The sequence below is a fragment of the Neopelma chrysocephalum genome, unplaced genomic scaffold, assembly GCF_003984885.1.
Source record: "Neopelma chrysocephalum unplaced genomic scaffold, ASM398488v2 Primary Assembly neopelma1_96, whole genome shotgun sequence".
NCBI classification, from domain to species: Eukaryota; Metazoa; Chordata; class Aves; order Passeriformes; family Pipridae; genus Neopelma; species Neopelma chrysocephalum.
In genome coordinates, this window is record NW_020897759.1 from 1,320,593 (window position 1) to 1,337,153 (window position 16,561).

The following is a 16,561-nucleotide window of genomic DNA, read 5'->3' on the forward strand; positions in this document are numbered from 1 at the left end:
AAAGCCTGCTCAGAAAACTGCATGGTACCTTTTGAACTAGAGTCAGCTGATCCCCATCATCCAAGAAATAACTACAAGCCACCTTAAACAAAAAAAGTATGAGGAGGAATACAGTGCTACCAGCCTTTAAGTGTGTTCCAGGTTTTCAATACACCTGCAGAATTTATCTTTTTATTTAGGAATGGCAAATCCTCAGTACAATTACACTGCTCTATATTAAGGTAAAAAGCAAATAATGCAAGCAGAAAGTTACCTTTACAGCTGCTGTCACTGCAGCAGTAGCTGCCAAATTCAACCCTTGCCTTCCAAAATTCACCATGGTCTCATAGCCTCTTTCTTTGGCTTGCACGATGTACTCATCAATCTCCTAAAAGCAAAACACATTTACATTTCAGAAGGCTGTTCATAAGAGAGAAATGTTACCCCACAGTATTATTTTTCCATCAGTAAAGGAAGACAAAAGAAATGTTTAAGAAAATACTTTATGGGATAGTAACCCTTATCTTTGTATACTGGTGCTTCATTCACTACAACTCTCTCATTTAAAAAGGATTATACCTGGTCAAACAAGAAGATAAAACAGATCACTTTTGCCCAGCTCAGAAATGTTGCAGCTACACAGCAAGTTCCTTACAGAGAATAAGCTTAACTTGTTGGACAAAAGTTTTTCAAGAAATAACATGAAATCAGAGCTCCTTAGAGAGGTAGAGCCAGCTCACAAAGAACTTCCAAAGCCAGAGCTTTGGCATAGTTTAGTACCAAGGACAATAGCCATGGCATTTATCCCCAGCTGTGATTAAGTGCCTGGAGTTGGAGATCAAGGCTGCAAGGTACTTCCCAACAGCTCACAGGGAAACATTCCTTAAGCTTCCCAAGTTGCAAACAGTTTATAGCTCCAACTTCAGAAGGTCAAGGTGGCCTTACTGTTGGTATCAGTGGCCATCGTGTCAGCAACCTGCTTTGCCTAATAAAGGCCAAGCCTAGCACTGACCTTCAGGAATGCTGTTCCTGGACTGTGAGGTTTCCCAGGGGCAGTCTTCACACCTTTGCAAATTGCTCTTTCCACACATCCAAACAGGATGCTGAAGAACAGCTAAGCAGAGCTGTGGCCCTGTCAGGCTCCGGCTAAAGCTAAACGTCCTCCAGCTATTTTCTGTTTGGGCATTTACTGTTGCAGACAAGTCTTCCCTTAAACCTCAGTAAAAAGTCTCTCCTCTTATCCTGTCAGTTTGCCCACCAGAAGGCCCTTGATGTCAGTCACCTGGTAAGTGTTATTACCGGGTTATGCCACAACAAATGGCAACATGAACAGCTTTGAGTAAAACTGCGTTTGTGCTTCTGCACAGAGGACACTGCACATGTTCCTGCAGGAGAGAGTCAAACCGCATCACTTCCACTCAGCTGAGCTCCTCAAAGGGCACCAAGTGGAGCAGGGAACACCAGGCTCTCTGATGTCACCAGAAAGCAGGACATTGTCTGCTCAGGCCAGTTAAAGAGCAGCACATGCACAGACAGTCGTGTGCACTCGGCTCTGCCAGTCCCAAGTCGTGCTGCCTGCGCTGCCTGGCAAACCAGTAACACTGCTCTGCTTCCACTGTGTGTCCAGCAACAGCATTTCAGCATATGGCATGTCCATATTAGGCACTAAAAATCTGACAAGTTATTTCTTACCCTTTCTTTAGAAGAAAGCAGCGGGTGGAGAAATTTTCTGTAGATTAGACTTGCCCCTCTGGTATATGGGGAAAGGAGCCAGATAACAAAAGCTATCTTCAGTTCATAGTACAGTGGAAACCTACAGACAAGTTAAAGGTTGCACAAAATCAACAACTGCAGTAAGAAAATGCACAGTAATTAATCATCACAAAGACATCTTTCCCAAATTCACAATTACATATTAGAATATAGGAATATAGGATTCTTCACATAAAAGAAGTTACATTAGACAAAAATTAAAATCAGTTAGATTTATGGATTAAATTTTTTTAATTGACTATTGTAATTTAAGAAATTAAAACAGTTAATGTCCTTGCATTGCATTACACATTCCTGCGCAGAGAAATTCCAGCCCATCCTTTTAAGAGTTCCATTCCCCTATTCAGTTTCTGCAGCGAAGGTGGAAGTATTACAGTCCCCACTTCAAGTGACAGAGCAGCAAACCTGCTCACCACATGCAGCATGCTCACCACATGCACTGAGACCTTTGCCTGAGAGAAGGGCTATCAACAAGCACAACTTCTGTACACAAAATGAATCATTACAAATCCAAGAACATCCAAAACAAATACAGTTCCTTCTAGAGTTCATGAACAGCAGGCTCTTACCAAGAGACTGTTAGGTCGGTTATTGTTTCAGTGACTGTGTACAGAGCAAACACAATCCAATACATCATCCAGCGAACCTGAAAATGAAAAAAAAACGCCATCTCCAGTAGGAATTTTGATTTCACCTTTATGCAGAACACACTACACACTGTACAGTCTGTTCAGAGCTGCCAAAGCAAGACATTCAACACTATCTCAGTCTGCATAAACCAGGTTTCAAGTGAAGTTACAGGAAGGTCCTGAAGGACTTCTGTTCCTAAGTAGAACTGGTGGCAGCTGCACCAAGCTCACTGGTTCACCAGGGTCACCACCTCACCTAGGCTGGCTTCACAGAATTGATTCTGTCTCTGCAAAGCTTTAGTGGTAAGGAAGAAACCACTGTAAAGAGTTGGTAGATTATCCTAAGCACAAAGTTCAATTCCCACTATAGCTCTACAGGACATTTCATTCTCTTCCCCACTCACCCATGAGTTGATACCACACACCCCAAAGTCAGCATTGGTGAGGCAGCCCTTGCTTTCACCTCACAACACGTGTTATTCAGCCACACATTGCCATTCATTTATCTGTTTGCCTTAACACCAAGGCAAGGTAGCAAAAAAGCATTTTCATGGTAATTTAATTTTATTTATATGCTGAGAACCACAAAATTCTTGTTAATAAAGAAGCTCACATGCAAGAATGCTAATGCTTCAGAGGCTTACAGCTGTCTTTTTGTTTGTTTTAGGTTTACACTACATATCAGTGCTTTGATATCAGACAACGCTCTCAAAATACAGGGTTTAGTTCTGTTTTATAACAGTTCACTAAATCTCTCATTTTTCTTGAGCATTTGTTCAAATTTGGTCATCTAAGCTGATTACATCTTTCAGAATAAACACTATAGGAGCAGTTCATGCATTTGTCTTCTCCAAGATATCAGCTGCCCAATGCAATGTATTTCCAAAGTGTGTCAGTGCAAACCAATCACTGGTTATTTGTACTGACTGAACATCCACATGTTCTTTACATTCCAGCCCTATCTATGCTAGAAAAAAAAAAAACAAGACAAAAGCATTAAAAAAAAAAATAAAAACCAAACAAAAAACAAACAAAACCCAAAACAAACAAAACTGACTCTAACCCACCACAATTACTAGAGACTAGTTTGAGTCCTAAATTCATAGTACTCTCTTTCAAAAGGAGGAATATATATACTTTCCTACAGAGGACATGACTCAGATTTAATTTTCACTTTTAAAACAATCTTTTTTTGAAGTGGACTTAAATAAGTGCTCAAAACCTAATGATACACTGCTGCCTTCTTCAGAGCTGTGCATTATGGTTTAAAACCACTTCCTTTGTCAGAACTTGAGACCCATTTATCTTAAATGCTTTCCTGCATTTCAATTTGAAAAGAAACTCAGTCATGTGATGACATTCTTCACTTCAGTCTCTCAGAGGATTTAGATATTTCAAGCTTGAATAAACTAAGACAAACCTACACAACAGCTGAAGTCACTGCTGACAGGCCATGTGATATTTAGACTGGTGACCCTTCCATGAACCACAGTCAACACCTGAATAAAAATAAAATGAAATCCCACCTTGCCCCATCAACCTAAGCATAATGCAATGCAATTTTTAAGATGCAATGCAAGACTGATTTTTTTCCAATATATTTTATCCACACTATTCTTTTTTTAATCAACATCTAATTGTTCAATCAGGAAAACAGTGAAAGTGGAATTTCTCTTGGGCTGCTAGAAACAGATAGAAATGCTCTGCAGAAGGGCACATGAGATCTGCCAGGAGCCCTGCTGAGGTCTGGGCCAATATTCTATAAAACACAAATCATATTCAAGTACAACTAATGCATCAGGTACCAAGGTATCCTTGATAAACAAACCTGAGTGACTCAAAGTGGTTTTCATATCAGGGGAAAAAAAAAAACCACATGAAAAACTGAAGGTCAGATTTTACACCACCCAGAAGACTATCATCTACTTAATTCTCTAAGATGAAGTTACAGAAGCTTTGAATGAGTTTTGCTTTTCATGTAAAAAGGGTGATTACAGATTTGTTTTGTTGAAGGGTTTTTTTCTACCATCCAAGTGCTAAGCTCATCTTTGTTGGCTCTGGCTGAAGCACATTCTTTCAAGTCAGGATTTTGAAGCCAGGATTCCAGAAGGCTGGTCTGTTCAGCCTTCTAAACTACATTTCAGATGCTTATTACAAGTGCTTTGGTGTAATACAGTGAAAAAACTTCAAGTATCTTAGTCAACCTCATTAAATCAGAGTAATTACAAGAACAAATAAATCTCCTCAAAGGCACAGATCCTAATTTGTAACACTAAAGTCCATAAGTCTTTTAAATTACCACAATCAGCACAACACTTTTTTCCCCTAAAAATAATCTTTGAACAGTTTGCTGTATCATGATCTACTCAAGTCGAGATGTCTGTTCTTTTTGTTTGTTTGTTTTCACTGGTAGAAGCAGTGACTGAGTAAAAAAATAGCACTGTTACAAAGCTCTTATAATCCAGCAACAAACACAGATGGCTCCTGAGCCACAGGCAATCCCAGAAAGAAAGTGTTCTTGGGCCATGATGTGACTGGCAGCAGACCTGTGCCATTTGGAAGGCTGCAGTTAAACCTACCCTCTCTCTCTGTGAAAGAAAATGACCCAGCTGGGAAAATGAGAGTCAGGGATCATCCCTAAGACCTATCTGGATGGGATAGGTCCCATCAGCAATGGAGTGGTAATTCCCTGAGAGTCAGTGTCATTCCCTGCTAATGAAAAAGTCACTGTGATGGGTCTCATTCATCTCTGCCCCACTAACATTTTGTATGCAAGTGTAACTTCTGAGACTGCTCAAAGACCACAGGCTCACACTAAGGAGTTGGAAAAATACAATTCCAGACCCTACTAGGGGGGTCCTGGGTAAATGACAGCTGCCTTCTTGGGCATCCTGTTTTTCAGAAATACCTAAGTCACAGCTAACTGGACAACTGAGATGAGCAAAAAAATCTCAGCATTCTACAAATATTCTACAAATTCTTTTTCTAAAAAACATATTGCAAGAGGCAATGGTAACCTTTTAAATTAAAAATTTCCCTTTATTTGAGTAGGAAACTGCTATTCCCTACTTAGCCTGTGGATCCCTTCTGAAGGAGTAGGAAGGAAAAGCAGATTATAAATTCTTTGCATTACAGACTGTCCTGACAGGGTAAAGTAAGCATGAGGTGGAGAGAATTCTTTTCTTAGTTTTGGTGATTTTTTTCCTCCCATAAGCTTAGCTCTGGCAGGCACCAGCTCTAGCTTCACAAATAAGTTCTAATCAGCTTTTACACAGAATATGATGTCCACTCTGGAGCCTTGATGGAGTGACCAGACTAAATTAAGACATTCAAGGGGAGGAACAACACCTACTGCATTCTACTACTCCAACCAAGTACCAAGTGGAGACATCACACACCCAGACAGCAGCCTCAGGTCACAGCTGAGCCAGGGGAACTGCTGGCCCTGCCCACCCTGAGTCAGGCAGCCCAGTGAGGGACAAGAGCCAGGACAGAACACAGGTTGGCTGCAGAAATCAAGTCAGGCTGCCTCTTAAAAGAGGGAAGTAACTCAGTGACCAAAGCTCCTTGTGACTGCAACTGGGTAACATTCTTGTGGTTCTCATCATTGCTCACACTGACAGGTAATTAATTTGATAGCTTAATTCAAAACTGCAGTAACTATAATTGTGTTTTTTCTTCATCTTTTTCTCGCCTGTCTGTTCTACTGTTCTCCACACGACCTTAACCAAGTCTTTTTTCGTTCCCTGGTTATATTTTTTCTCCTCTTTGAGGAACAACAGATTAAGGAGAGCTACCCTTTTCTCAGGTAGGTTTCTGAATTCTCTGTTGAGCTCCACACAATGGCAAACTGCTGCTACTCTTCTAGTGGTCACTGAGAATCAATTTGTCGTTGCTTATACTTCAGGTGAAGGCAGAATTAGGAAACTTTCATTCTACCCCATGCCCGAAAGTGCATTACTTTGGGCACTTGGCCGAACTGCAGCCAAGACTTTAAGGTTTATGTTAAAAATCCTCCTAGTGTGTTGGACATGTTTCAGCATGAAATTGTGAAGAGTCTGAGACACCTTAACTTTAGCCCTCCAAACAAAAATCACAGGATTGCCACTAGGTTCACACAGGTGTTGCATCTCACGCTAAGATCAGCCAAGCTTTCAAACGATTTATTGCACTGTATAATGAAAATATCACAGATATATGTCAGCAGAGGCATGTGATTAAACAGTTAAAAGGAATGAGACTTACATATTCCTTCACATTTTTTGTCTTCACAGCTTTGTATGAGTAATATGCAGGATACAGCATCCCAAACACCAGCCTATTGGAAAATAGAGAGAGTTTTCAGGATCTGTTATACTGTAGATGATAAAACAGTGACAATACACCATTAGAGCAATGCAGTCAACTTGATTAAAAAATCCCGTTATCCAGCTTGAAAAAAAAAAAAAACAAACCCAAACCCCACTGTGTTATAGGTTCTTTGGAGGAAGTTCCATGATAAGCAAAACTGGAACAACATGAACAGAAAAGGCTGCATGCCCTGAAGACAAACTGTTTTGTAAGACCTTCGATAATAGATAACATAAAACCAGTTCCTGTTCTGGTTCAGCTACAAGTAAAACCAGTCCTGCAGTTTGTCCACACCAAAAGCCTCTTTCCACACTGGCAGTGCTATCACACTTGTGATGAAGCATTTGAAAGAGAAACCATTTGTCTCTCACTTTTACAGATTTCTCATCTATACTTTTCCACTCACTTGACTGTCAGGTAGCATCGCTGTGATTAAAAAAAAAAAAAAAGTTGTATTTTTAAGTTTAAACAGCTTTTTATCCTCTGAATGTGTCACCCTTAAAAAAAAAGTATATAAACATGAACTGGGACAAAACAGAACTTGGAGAATGCTTCTTCAGAAACAACTGATCTTCAAGCACAAAGCTTATTACAGTAACAGTAAGATGGTCATAAAGCTAAAGATGACCTCAACTTAAATGAGCACACAAGCCCAAGACAAGCACAATAAAAGGTAGCTGGTTTTTCCCATCTAGCAAATCTTGGTGTTACTCAATAGCGGTCAAATCAGGAGTTCAAAAAGCCCCTATTTTAGTAGTCACTTTTTCTTTTAAAGAATTCTTGCAGAAGTCACTTAAAAACCAAGGAACAGATACCACGTACCATTACTGTTCAATACTGCTGTGACATGAAAGTGTTGGAAAAACTGCCACTTGAACACTACAAGTGGGCAGATAGGATTGAAACAAAACATCAGCACATTTAGCCAGTAATAATAGGAAGCAGTGAAGTTTTTATCTCCTTCCAGCCAGGGCTGACCTTGAAAGTGTGGCAGGATGCTGCTGCCAACTGGCACCACTACCTCCTTTCTCAAGGGAAAGTCCTCGAACCTTAGTTAAAGCTACCAGGCAATTTTACAGCAGAAAAGCCAACTTGTCAGCAGTGAGTGTAGCTGAAGGTCAGGAAATTGGCTTTTACCCTCAATCTCTACACGACAGATCAGAGTACTGGTAAAAGAGAGCTCCCTGCAGCTGACCAGGGCAGAAACACAGAGTTAACAGCCCACCGTGTTCCAGTCATTTTCCTGTTTGCACCCCTACCTTCTAACATCTCAAAAGCTGTCAGCAACACCTACTCTACACATTAGAAGCACACCCATCCTCTGGTATTTCAACAGTAACTGCACAACACACTTCGAGGATGTGCCCAATTACTCCGTGGCTTTTCAAATTTAAAAGCTTGAGTTGTTATTTTTAAAAGGGCTGTTTGTATTTCACACTTGACATCAGCACACAGATAAAAACAAAGCCAGTTTCCACAGACGGAAACAGATTTCAGCCGAGTAGGATGTCGTTTACTTTATTTTACTAGTAGATATATGGATAATCCTGTTTACCAATGTAATTTCACTGCCAGTTGTAAGCCCAGCTATTTTACTTTTTCAGCTGGACTCAGCAACTAACATTCCTTTTTTGGTACAGCCACTTCCTCTACAGGCCTTTTCCCTCATTTAAAGAGAAACGTTTCTCAAATATACCAAAAGATCAAAACCAAAATATGAAGAAAAAAAATGTATCAAAGAGCCTTTAAATCTGAATGAAACGATGTTATTTGTGTATCCATACAGCTGTATTTTTTAAAAAAACATAACCCACTGCCTGTAATTGTCACATAATCTATGGGCTTACAGTTTTAAAAGCTTTAAAGTGAACAACTGTTTGAAAAGCTCATTTCTGAAGCAAAGCAACTGAGTTTGCATCTGACTGATAACAGAAAAATCAGGCACCTGTACACATATCTTTGGCACTGAGCATATTTAACCTGGATAGTTAACAACTCTAGAGCCAAGGCTGCAAAAAAAAAATAAAAATAAAAGAACTAAAAGAAATCAAGACACAAATGAAAGCCACCAAGTCGCTCAAAAGGACTATTTGGCATCCAGACTCCCAGAACACTAAGCCATTAAACCAACAGTGCATTTAAGGCTTCGGTCTGTTCACATTGCCAAAGAACTGCCCGAAGCAAGGAATAGTGCTTGGCACTTTATTCTTTCATTCCTCTGAAATGCAAAAAGGGAACAGTCCTGGCCCTTGCCTAATAGTAAAAGCAATTCAGGAAACTCGTAGAGTATCAGATACTTCCAAGACAATGCCATTCACTGAGCTCCCTTTCCTTACCAAGTGTGATAACAGAGATGACACCCATTTGCCCACCCACTGACAGATTGAAGATGTTGGCACAGATACAGAGCCAGACACTTGCCAATGTGTGCAGCCACATTTCGCTTCTAGATGAACCATCATTACTATGCTATGTACGGCTTAGCAAGTTTAGTCTAAGCAAGATTTCATTTGAAGGGAAGTTTGCTAATGGAAACTAAATAGCAGAACAAAAATCTAGAGAACAACACTTGAATCTTTGGCTGTTCTTGGTTGTAAAAAGGCAGATATGGCCACAGCCTTAACAACACGTCCACTGAGGTTTCAGTTGGCACACAGTGGGAAAGGAAAAGCATTTTTGCTTAGACTGTGTGCTACTCATGCACTTCTAAGCCACTCCCATCAAAGATAAGCAGTTTGAATTTTTTTTCCTCCTTTTTTTGGCTACCAAGTGGTAAGGCTAACCAGTTTTGCACTAAGCTCTAAATGCTATGCAACTCTGTGGTACCCTCATGCTCAAAAGAAGGCGTAAGGAGTACCTGTAAGAATCCTATTCGGGGGGAAAAAAACCCAAAAAACCATAAGTGTAGTTAGTTCTCACCAGTTACCATCACGAGCAATTATTAATTCAGCTGGGGGAGAAAAATTCATTTATTGCCAATCAAATCAGAGTAGGATAATGAGAAATAAGAGTAAATCTTAATAATCTTCCCTCCACCACCACCATCCCTTCTTCCCAGGCTCAACTTCACTTCCAAATTCTCCACCTCCTTCCCCACCAGCAGCACAGGGTAAGGGGAGGAGGGATTACAGTCAGTACATCATAGTTGGTCTGCTACTCCTTCCTCCTCAGGGAGAAGACTCCTCACATTCTTCCCCTGTTCCAGCATGGGGTCTGTCCCACACAGGTGATAATCCTCCATGAACTGCTCCAGTGTGTGCCTTTGCCCCAGGCTGCAGTTCTTCACAAACTGCCCCAGCATGGAACCCTTCCACGGGGTGCAGTCCTTCAGGAACAGGCTGCTCCAGTGTGGGATCCCTGCAGGATCACAAGTCCTGCCAGCAAACCTGCTACAGCAGGCTCCTCTCTCCACAGGGCCACAGCTCCTTCCAGGACCCTGACCCAGCACAGGCTTTCCATGGAGTCACAGCCTCCTCTGAGCATCCACCTGCTCCAGCATGGGGTCCTCCAAGGGCTGCAGGTGGATCTCTGCCCCACCACGGACTTCCATGGGCTGCAGGGACACAGCTGCCTCACCATGGTCTTCATTCACCACAGGCTGCAGGGGAATCTGTTCCAGCATCTGGAGCACCTCCTCCTACTCCTCCACTGACCCTGCTGTCTGCAGAGTTCTTTCCCTCACATATTCTCACTATTTTGTCTGCTGTTGTGCAGTTTTCGTCTTCATCTTCTGAAATGTTATCCCAGAAGTGCTACCACTGTCACTGATGGGCACAGGCTTGGCCAGCAGTGGGTCTATCTTGGAGCTGGCTGGCATTGGCTCCATCAGAGATGGGAGAAGCTTCCAGCAGCTTCTCACAGAACCCACCCCTGTAACTCCTCTGCTACCAAAACCATGCCACGCAAACCCAAGACACTGCCAAAAAAGCAAGGCCTTCAAGCCATGCCTTGCCAACTCCCCCCGAGCGGGCGTTACAACTGGGTCGTGAGTTCCAGACTAAACCGCCTCCATTTTCACATGTCCACACAAACAAAAGCTCACCCCGGCCTTTTTGTCCTGAATGTTTTGTTAAAAAGCACTACACTAGAAAAAGTCTTTCTGTCCAGCACCTGACAGAATTTAGCTCCAGTCTGCCATTCAGTTACACAATACCAACGACAACAATCTACAGCACAAGGTTATGTATTCAAGTAATAACAAAGACTACACTGTGACCAAAATGTTAGTCTGCTACAGGGACAGGGGAGTGTGAGGATAAGCTCCTGAACCCCACACCAAATTTATCCTTCTTTTTCTTCCACCTTGGGTAAGGGGCAGGGGAGAAAAAAAAAAATTCACATGAATCCTATTAAAAGAACATGTCTGCTAACAGAACTCAGCAACTCCTTCAGCAGATTACCGTTACCAAAAGGCAGGAATGCAATCAGAAATAGGTCTGTTAAAATCCTCACAGCATTCTTATATAGAGAGTAGCACCAAAAGCCAAAGGAAAAGAGTCTTAACACTTAAAGAATACACCCAGACAGATCTGAATAAAGCACATACTTGAGCAGAGCAAGGCAGTTATTAATTTTTCACCTTAGAAAGCTGGAATTCTCCAAAGCAACTGCCAGATTCTTCCAAAGCACAACATAACCAACAGCAATGCAATTACTCAAGGAGTCAGAAATCACCTTAAAGTTTTAAGGGGAAAAGTTACATCCCTCCCAATCCCGCTAAAAAGTGGGACTTTTCTATGCAAGGAACATTTATTTAATAGGCCCTAAGCATAATAATTGTGAGCAGTCTGATAGGAGACAATCAAACCTGTCTGCCAATGCAGAGCTCCAGGCTCCGTTATGTGTATCCTATCCACTCGTGTTTATGGAATATTTATTGACCTACCCCAAATTAGGGAACCTGTTGCCAGATACTCTTCAAGCTGAATCAACATGGAAAGAGCCCTGTTTGAACCTTGAAAGAAGTCTAAGAAGAGCACAACAAAAAACTCAGAAAAAAATCTCTTCTGTGAGGGATGTTCTCACTGGAATCTGTGTGGAATTGCTGATGTACTTATGGGCAAGACACAGCAGTAACACTGATCACTTACCCACAGGGGCTCACCAGGCTTCTCTCAGAGAAAACAAGACTTAGATGCCAAAAGAACATTCAAAGTTTTAACCCATTTTGTACACGGAGAAATTTTTTTTGCATCCAACATGAGGGTTTTCCTTTTCTGCCATTACCTAGAGCAAAATTCACCTATAAATGTGTCCTCCTCAGAACCCATTTGCTTTCTCCATACACTCAGAGTTGAGAGCACTGCAAACCTTCATAGCATTTTCTAGGTTGCCTGTTTCTAATTCTAGTTGCCACTACAAAACACTACATAACACAATAAAGATCAGAGGGTGTTCTTAATTAATCATTACCTTGGTACCTAAACACACCTTAGATATGTTACCTCCTTCAACAAGAATTACCCTTGAATTTCCAACTCACAGCTTGCAGTGTAGTAGGGCAGTTCACCAGCCAGCAAGATACAAACACAAGTCCCTCAAGTTCCACTGCCCAGCAACAAACCTACTGTATGTTTGCTCTGACAGCCCTCTCTCAGGGGCCTGTAGCAATCTGGAACAAGGTACTGCTAAAAAACAAGTCCTGAAGCAAAATTCAGGCTGCTCTCTCTAATGAGTCAGCCTGGAAACTCTTTCACGTGGACAAGCTGCATCAGTGCTCTAACACGGCTCTCCAGGCACTACTGGTACATAAACCCTGTGAATCAACTCACCTCCTGATCATACACAGATCCCACAGAGTGTAGAAGTACTTGGGGAGAAGCTACTTATGTGCATAGGAACCTCGCTAGAAGAGTCTGTGCCTATGCCTGGAGAAGGTGCCCAAAACCTGTGTCCAGGACCAGGCAGCTTCCCTTGTGCTGCTGGACACAAACCCAATATGCCTTAGGCATATTTTAACAGAAGGGCACAAGCCTGGAGATACCATCAACATGTCACTAAAAAAACAAAACAGAAAACGAAAATCCCCACTGGCTCACAAATCCTGTTCAAAACAGAGTCAAAATGCCCAAGAAACCCTGCAGTACAGAAAATTTCAAAAAGTTAATACTGGAAAGCACATAGAAAACATATCAGGAATAGAAATTATTATAAAACTCTTAGTCACTTCTCTGCATGACCACCTATTCACTGCTGGATTTGAACACACGTTTGACTGCTGCTGTAACAGAGTCCTGACAGCCCCTGTGCTCCTTCCTGTTCCTGACTCACTGACCTGACCCACGTGTGCAGAACACTCAACAGGTGAGCTCACGCCTTCCAAACACTCACACCAAGGAACTGAAAGGAGGGATCTGTAACACCTCCACGTGAGAAAGAGCAAACACTGATTGCCTCCAATACCGAGCAACCCTTAGTAGAGAACTTGAGTATTCCACTTAGCTCTTAGCTCAAGCTCAATAGCAACACTTAGTTCCTGCTCACACTTATTTAAACCTCAGATAAGTTATCTTCCTTCAAATCTACCTGAACCAGTTTCTGATTTCTCTGTTGCTATGACTGCTTGCCACTGGCAGCAGAGGATTTGTGGCCTCACATCAGCCAGCCGTGGTATCAGGCAGGAGCACAACTGAACACTGAGAACTAGCCAACAAATTAGGAAGGACCACAATCACTTCTCACACAGCTCTTAGGACAGCCTGGCATGACTTAGTCCTTGTACTAAACTGTGCTTTTCTTGTAATGATCAGCAAGGACTGACAGCTGGATTAGAGATGTCAGAAGAAACCAACTGATTGATTTGCTATTTTTCATTTTTTAAAAAAGGTCAAACCAAGTCTAGTTTTCAGCAGATATTTTCTATTTTGATTTAGTACATGCATGAATAAGCTTACTTACAAAGCAGGGGAGCAAAACCACAATTAATTCCATAGGTTTTTTAAGTTTAAAGATGAAAGGTCATACCTACATGCACGTTCAAAGAAACTGTCGCATAGCATAAACTCTGTTTTAGGTGATTATGCTTTAAAAGGGTTCACATAATAAAGGTAATTGGCAGAAGACAGAGAAAAACACTTATGAGCTTTCTTGTTTTCCAAAAAGTCCTTTACACTTACTGCTCCTGGAGGTACTACACCCTACACATACAGTTTTCATGAGCAAGGTGATCCTCTCAGTTTAGGATACTTCTGAGAGTTTCTAAAAGACATCACTAATTTAATGCAGATGATGTGCTGAACAAGATTAACAGGAACATTACAAACCTAAAATGAGGTGTTTAATTTTGTCATGAGGTTAAGTTACACATGCACTTGACACCTAATTTCTTGGCTTCCATAAATGTAAGTAAAAAGTTACCAACTCTCTTATTTACCTACTTGCTTAGCTTTGTGACTAGTGTCCTCAGAATTGTCAATAAATGGATTTCCATTTAGATGCATACCTTATCAACTTTGCTTCTCACCCTACATCAAGGCCGCTAGAGACTTTAGAGGATTTCACAAGTTAAAATCCACAGCCATGGATGTTCTCAGAGTATCTTCTGTCAGTATTTTTGGAGCATTGCCAACATCAAAATAACTGGCTATAGGAAACTAACATTTAAAATAGTGGTCCCAAATAAAAAAATGCTTCTGCTTGTTCCAAGGAAACCCCCATTTTTCAGCTGTCTGTACATGAAACACAAACCACACTGCACATAACCACACACTCACATGGATGGCATTAAAAAAACACAAGTGTCCACGCTGCTGTGGGTCACACTATGTAGAATATTAACCTGTGCCATTCTAGAGAGAAAAGTGAAGTTCAAAACCCAAAGGCTCCAATTTAATCATGACACATCCTGGAGCCTAAGAGTGTCATCACAGACCACCCTAAAGGTCCTGCCTCTCCCAAGGAAATGCTACAGAAACACCACAATTTGAGCAAAGTAATAAGTGGAACCACATAACACCAACTCCTGAAGTAAAAGTAAACATGTCTTATCTCTTCCACAGACAGCTGGGGGTTTTGCTTTCGATCATTTTAAGTTATTTACATCTCAATTTTTTGCCTTCAGGTCTTTGATTTTCAAACAATTCTGTTAATGTTACAATCCAGAAGTGTATTTCTGAAGCCTCTTAGAGCATTCAAAAACCAAACCTCCCCATTGTACAGAGGAAAAGGCTCCCATGAACTCTATACTTGGCAGATACTGATGAGATAACATCTGGACTTCTCATTCCCAAGTGTTTCCTCAGTTTTTTTTTTCTTTAGAGACCCACACATTAATATAGTAGTTTGAGGGGTAGGTTTTGCTCTCAAAAACAGATAATGCACACTGTGGTGGTTAAACAAAGATGCATTTTTGAGAGAAGAATTCTGTTAACACCAATATGCTTCACTGGTAATATATTAACAGGCTAAGAAACTAGAAGATACAAAAGAACTATGTGTGCCTTCTCAGAAAGGTCATTTTCCAAATGCAAATGAAAGGTGATTTGCCCAGTTCACATTCTTGTTATACAAATGTAAATCCATTTTGTCTTAAGCATTGAAGGTTAACTGTTAGACAAGAAAAATTATCACTCAAAGTTCTAGAAGTAGAATAGTAAAACCAACGGTGCTTATATTGCATCTACAGCAAATTAATGACTGCCAAAGCAGTCATGTAAAATATGTATTTTGTGTTTCTGTGCTTCCAAGTGAACAGTAAGCGGTTTGCTTGTTGAAAAATGTGAATAGGTCAGCTTCTAAAACAGTCTAATACTAAATATACTGCAACTGAGCTACATGCCTTTAGACATAAAGAAAACCACATGTTTTAGAACAGAATCCTAATCTGGGGGAAAAAAAATTAGCAGACAGAAGTGAATAGTAAGAGCACAAAGGCTAAAAATTAAATTTTGGGGGTTTATTATATTACAGTTTAGGGTAATGTTACTGTACTATAAGAACTAACCAAGGTATCTCTAAGCTAGTGACCATCTTCCTCACTCTCCATGGTTTTGATCAATGAATTACAAAACAGGGTGGAGGGAGGAAATAACAAAACCAGACAGTGATAGGAAGGTACAAGCACAAACTGTTTTCTGATTTTCCCCTTTGAGCACTGCAAGTTCCAACAGCTTTATGAGCAGAAGAAAGTACAGCATTACATCAGACTTCTCACTTCAGGAACAATTCTGCTTTGGGAATCCTTGCACTTAAAGCCAGGATGAAGGCTTTTGAAATAAATTACACTTAGTTTTCGACATCAGATGCAAGTTTAAACTGTCTTTGGGATACGTGAGCAACGTTTCAGAGATGATAAACACGGGGAAGACATTCACCCAGTTAAACCCACCTCCATGTCGATGTTTGCAGACAGGCTGTAAAACACAACACACACAGGAGCAACGCCCTATCATTTTGTCAGTGATAAACCGAACAGCAAAGTAACAGCGATGGCTGACAAAAGGCTCAGTGCAGAGTTAGTCACCATGGGGTGCTTTATTTCCCTCCTGTCCAAAAGCATCTCATCAGGTTGATTATTCAGTGCCAACGAGGACAATCATGTTTGAAGTCAGACTGGTCAGCAAAAACCTTACAATCATCTTTCCTACCTAGACTCTCCAATTGTTACAGTCTAGTTTGGCAGGTCTTAAAAGTGTTAAAGATTCACAACAGAGACCATATTGTTGTCAGCTGTAGTATTTTCTTCTGTAAAAACCCAATGCTTTCACAGGTTTTGAAATTTTGCAATTTCAAAAGCAGAACGAAAAGGACCAGAGAGCTCAGAGAAAGCTTCTTTACACACAAAGCACCAGAACATGGGGTGTTGCCAGACATTTTTCACGTGCATTTTTTAA

General features: G+C 41.0%; 1 protein-coding gene across 3 annotated transcripts in view; it reads right to left on the minus strand.

Moving 5' to 3' along the window:
* Positions 1–16,561, minus strand: part of REEP3 (receptor accessory protein 3) — a 36,523-nt gene that overhangs the window by 14,249 nt on the left and 5,713 nt on the right. For all 3 annotated transcript variants that reach the window (XR_003535991.1, XM_027694136.1, XM_027694135.1), the window contains exons 2-5: positions 6,627–6,699; positions 2,322–2,398; positions 1,672–1,792; positions 254–367 (exon numbers count right to left, since the gene is read on the minus strand). Coding sequence is in view for 2 of the 3 variants with exons in the window: in XM_027694136.1 (XP_027549937.1) it covers positions 254–367; positions 1,672–1,792; positions 2,322–2,398; positions 6,627–6,699 (385 nt within the window). In the remaining variant the exon portion in view is untranslated. The remainder of the gene's footprint in view (positions 1–253; positions 368–1,671; positions 1,793–2,321; positions 2,399–6,626; positions 6,700–16,561) is intronic.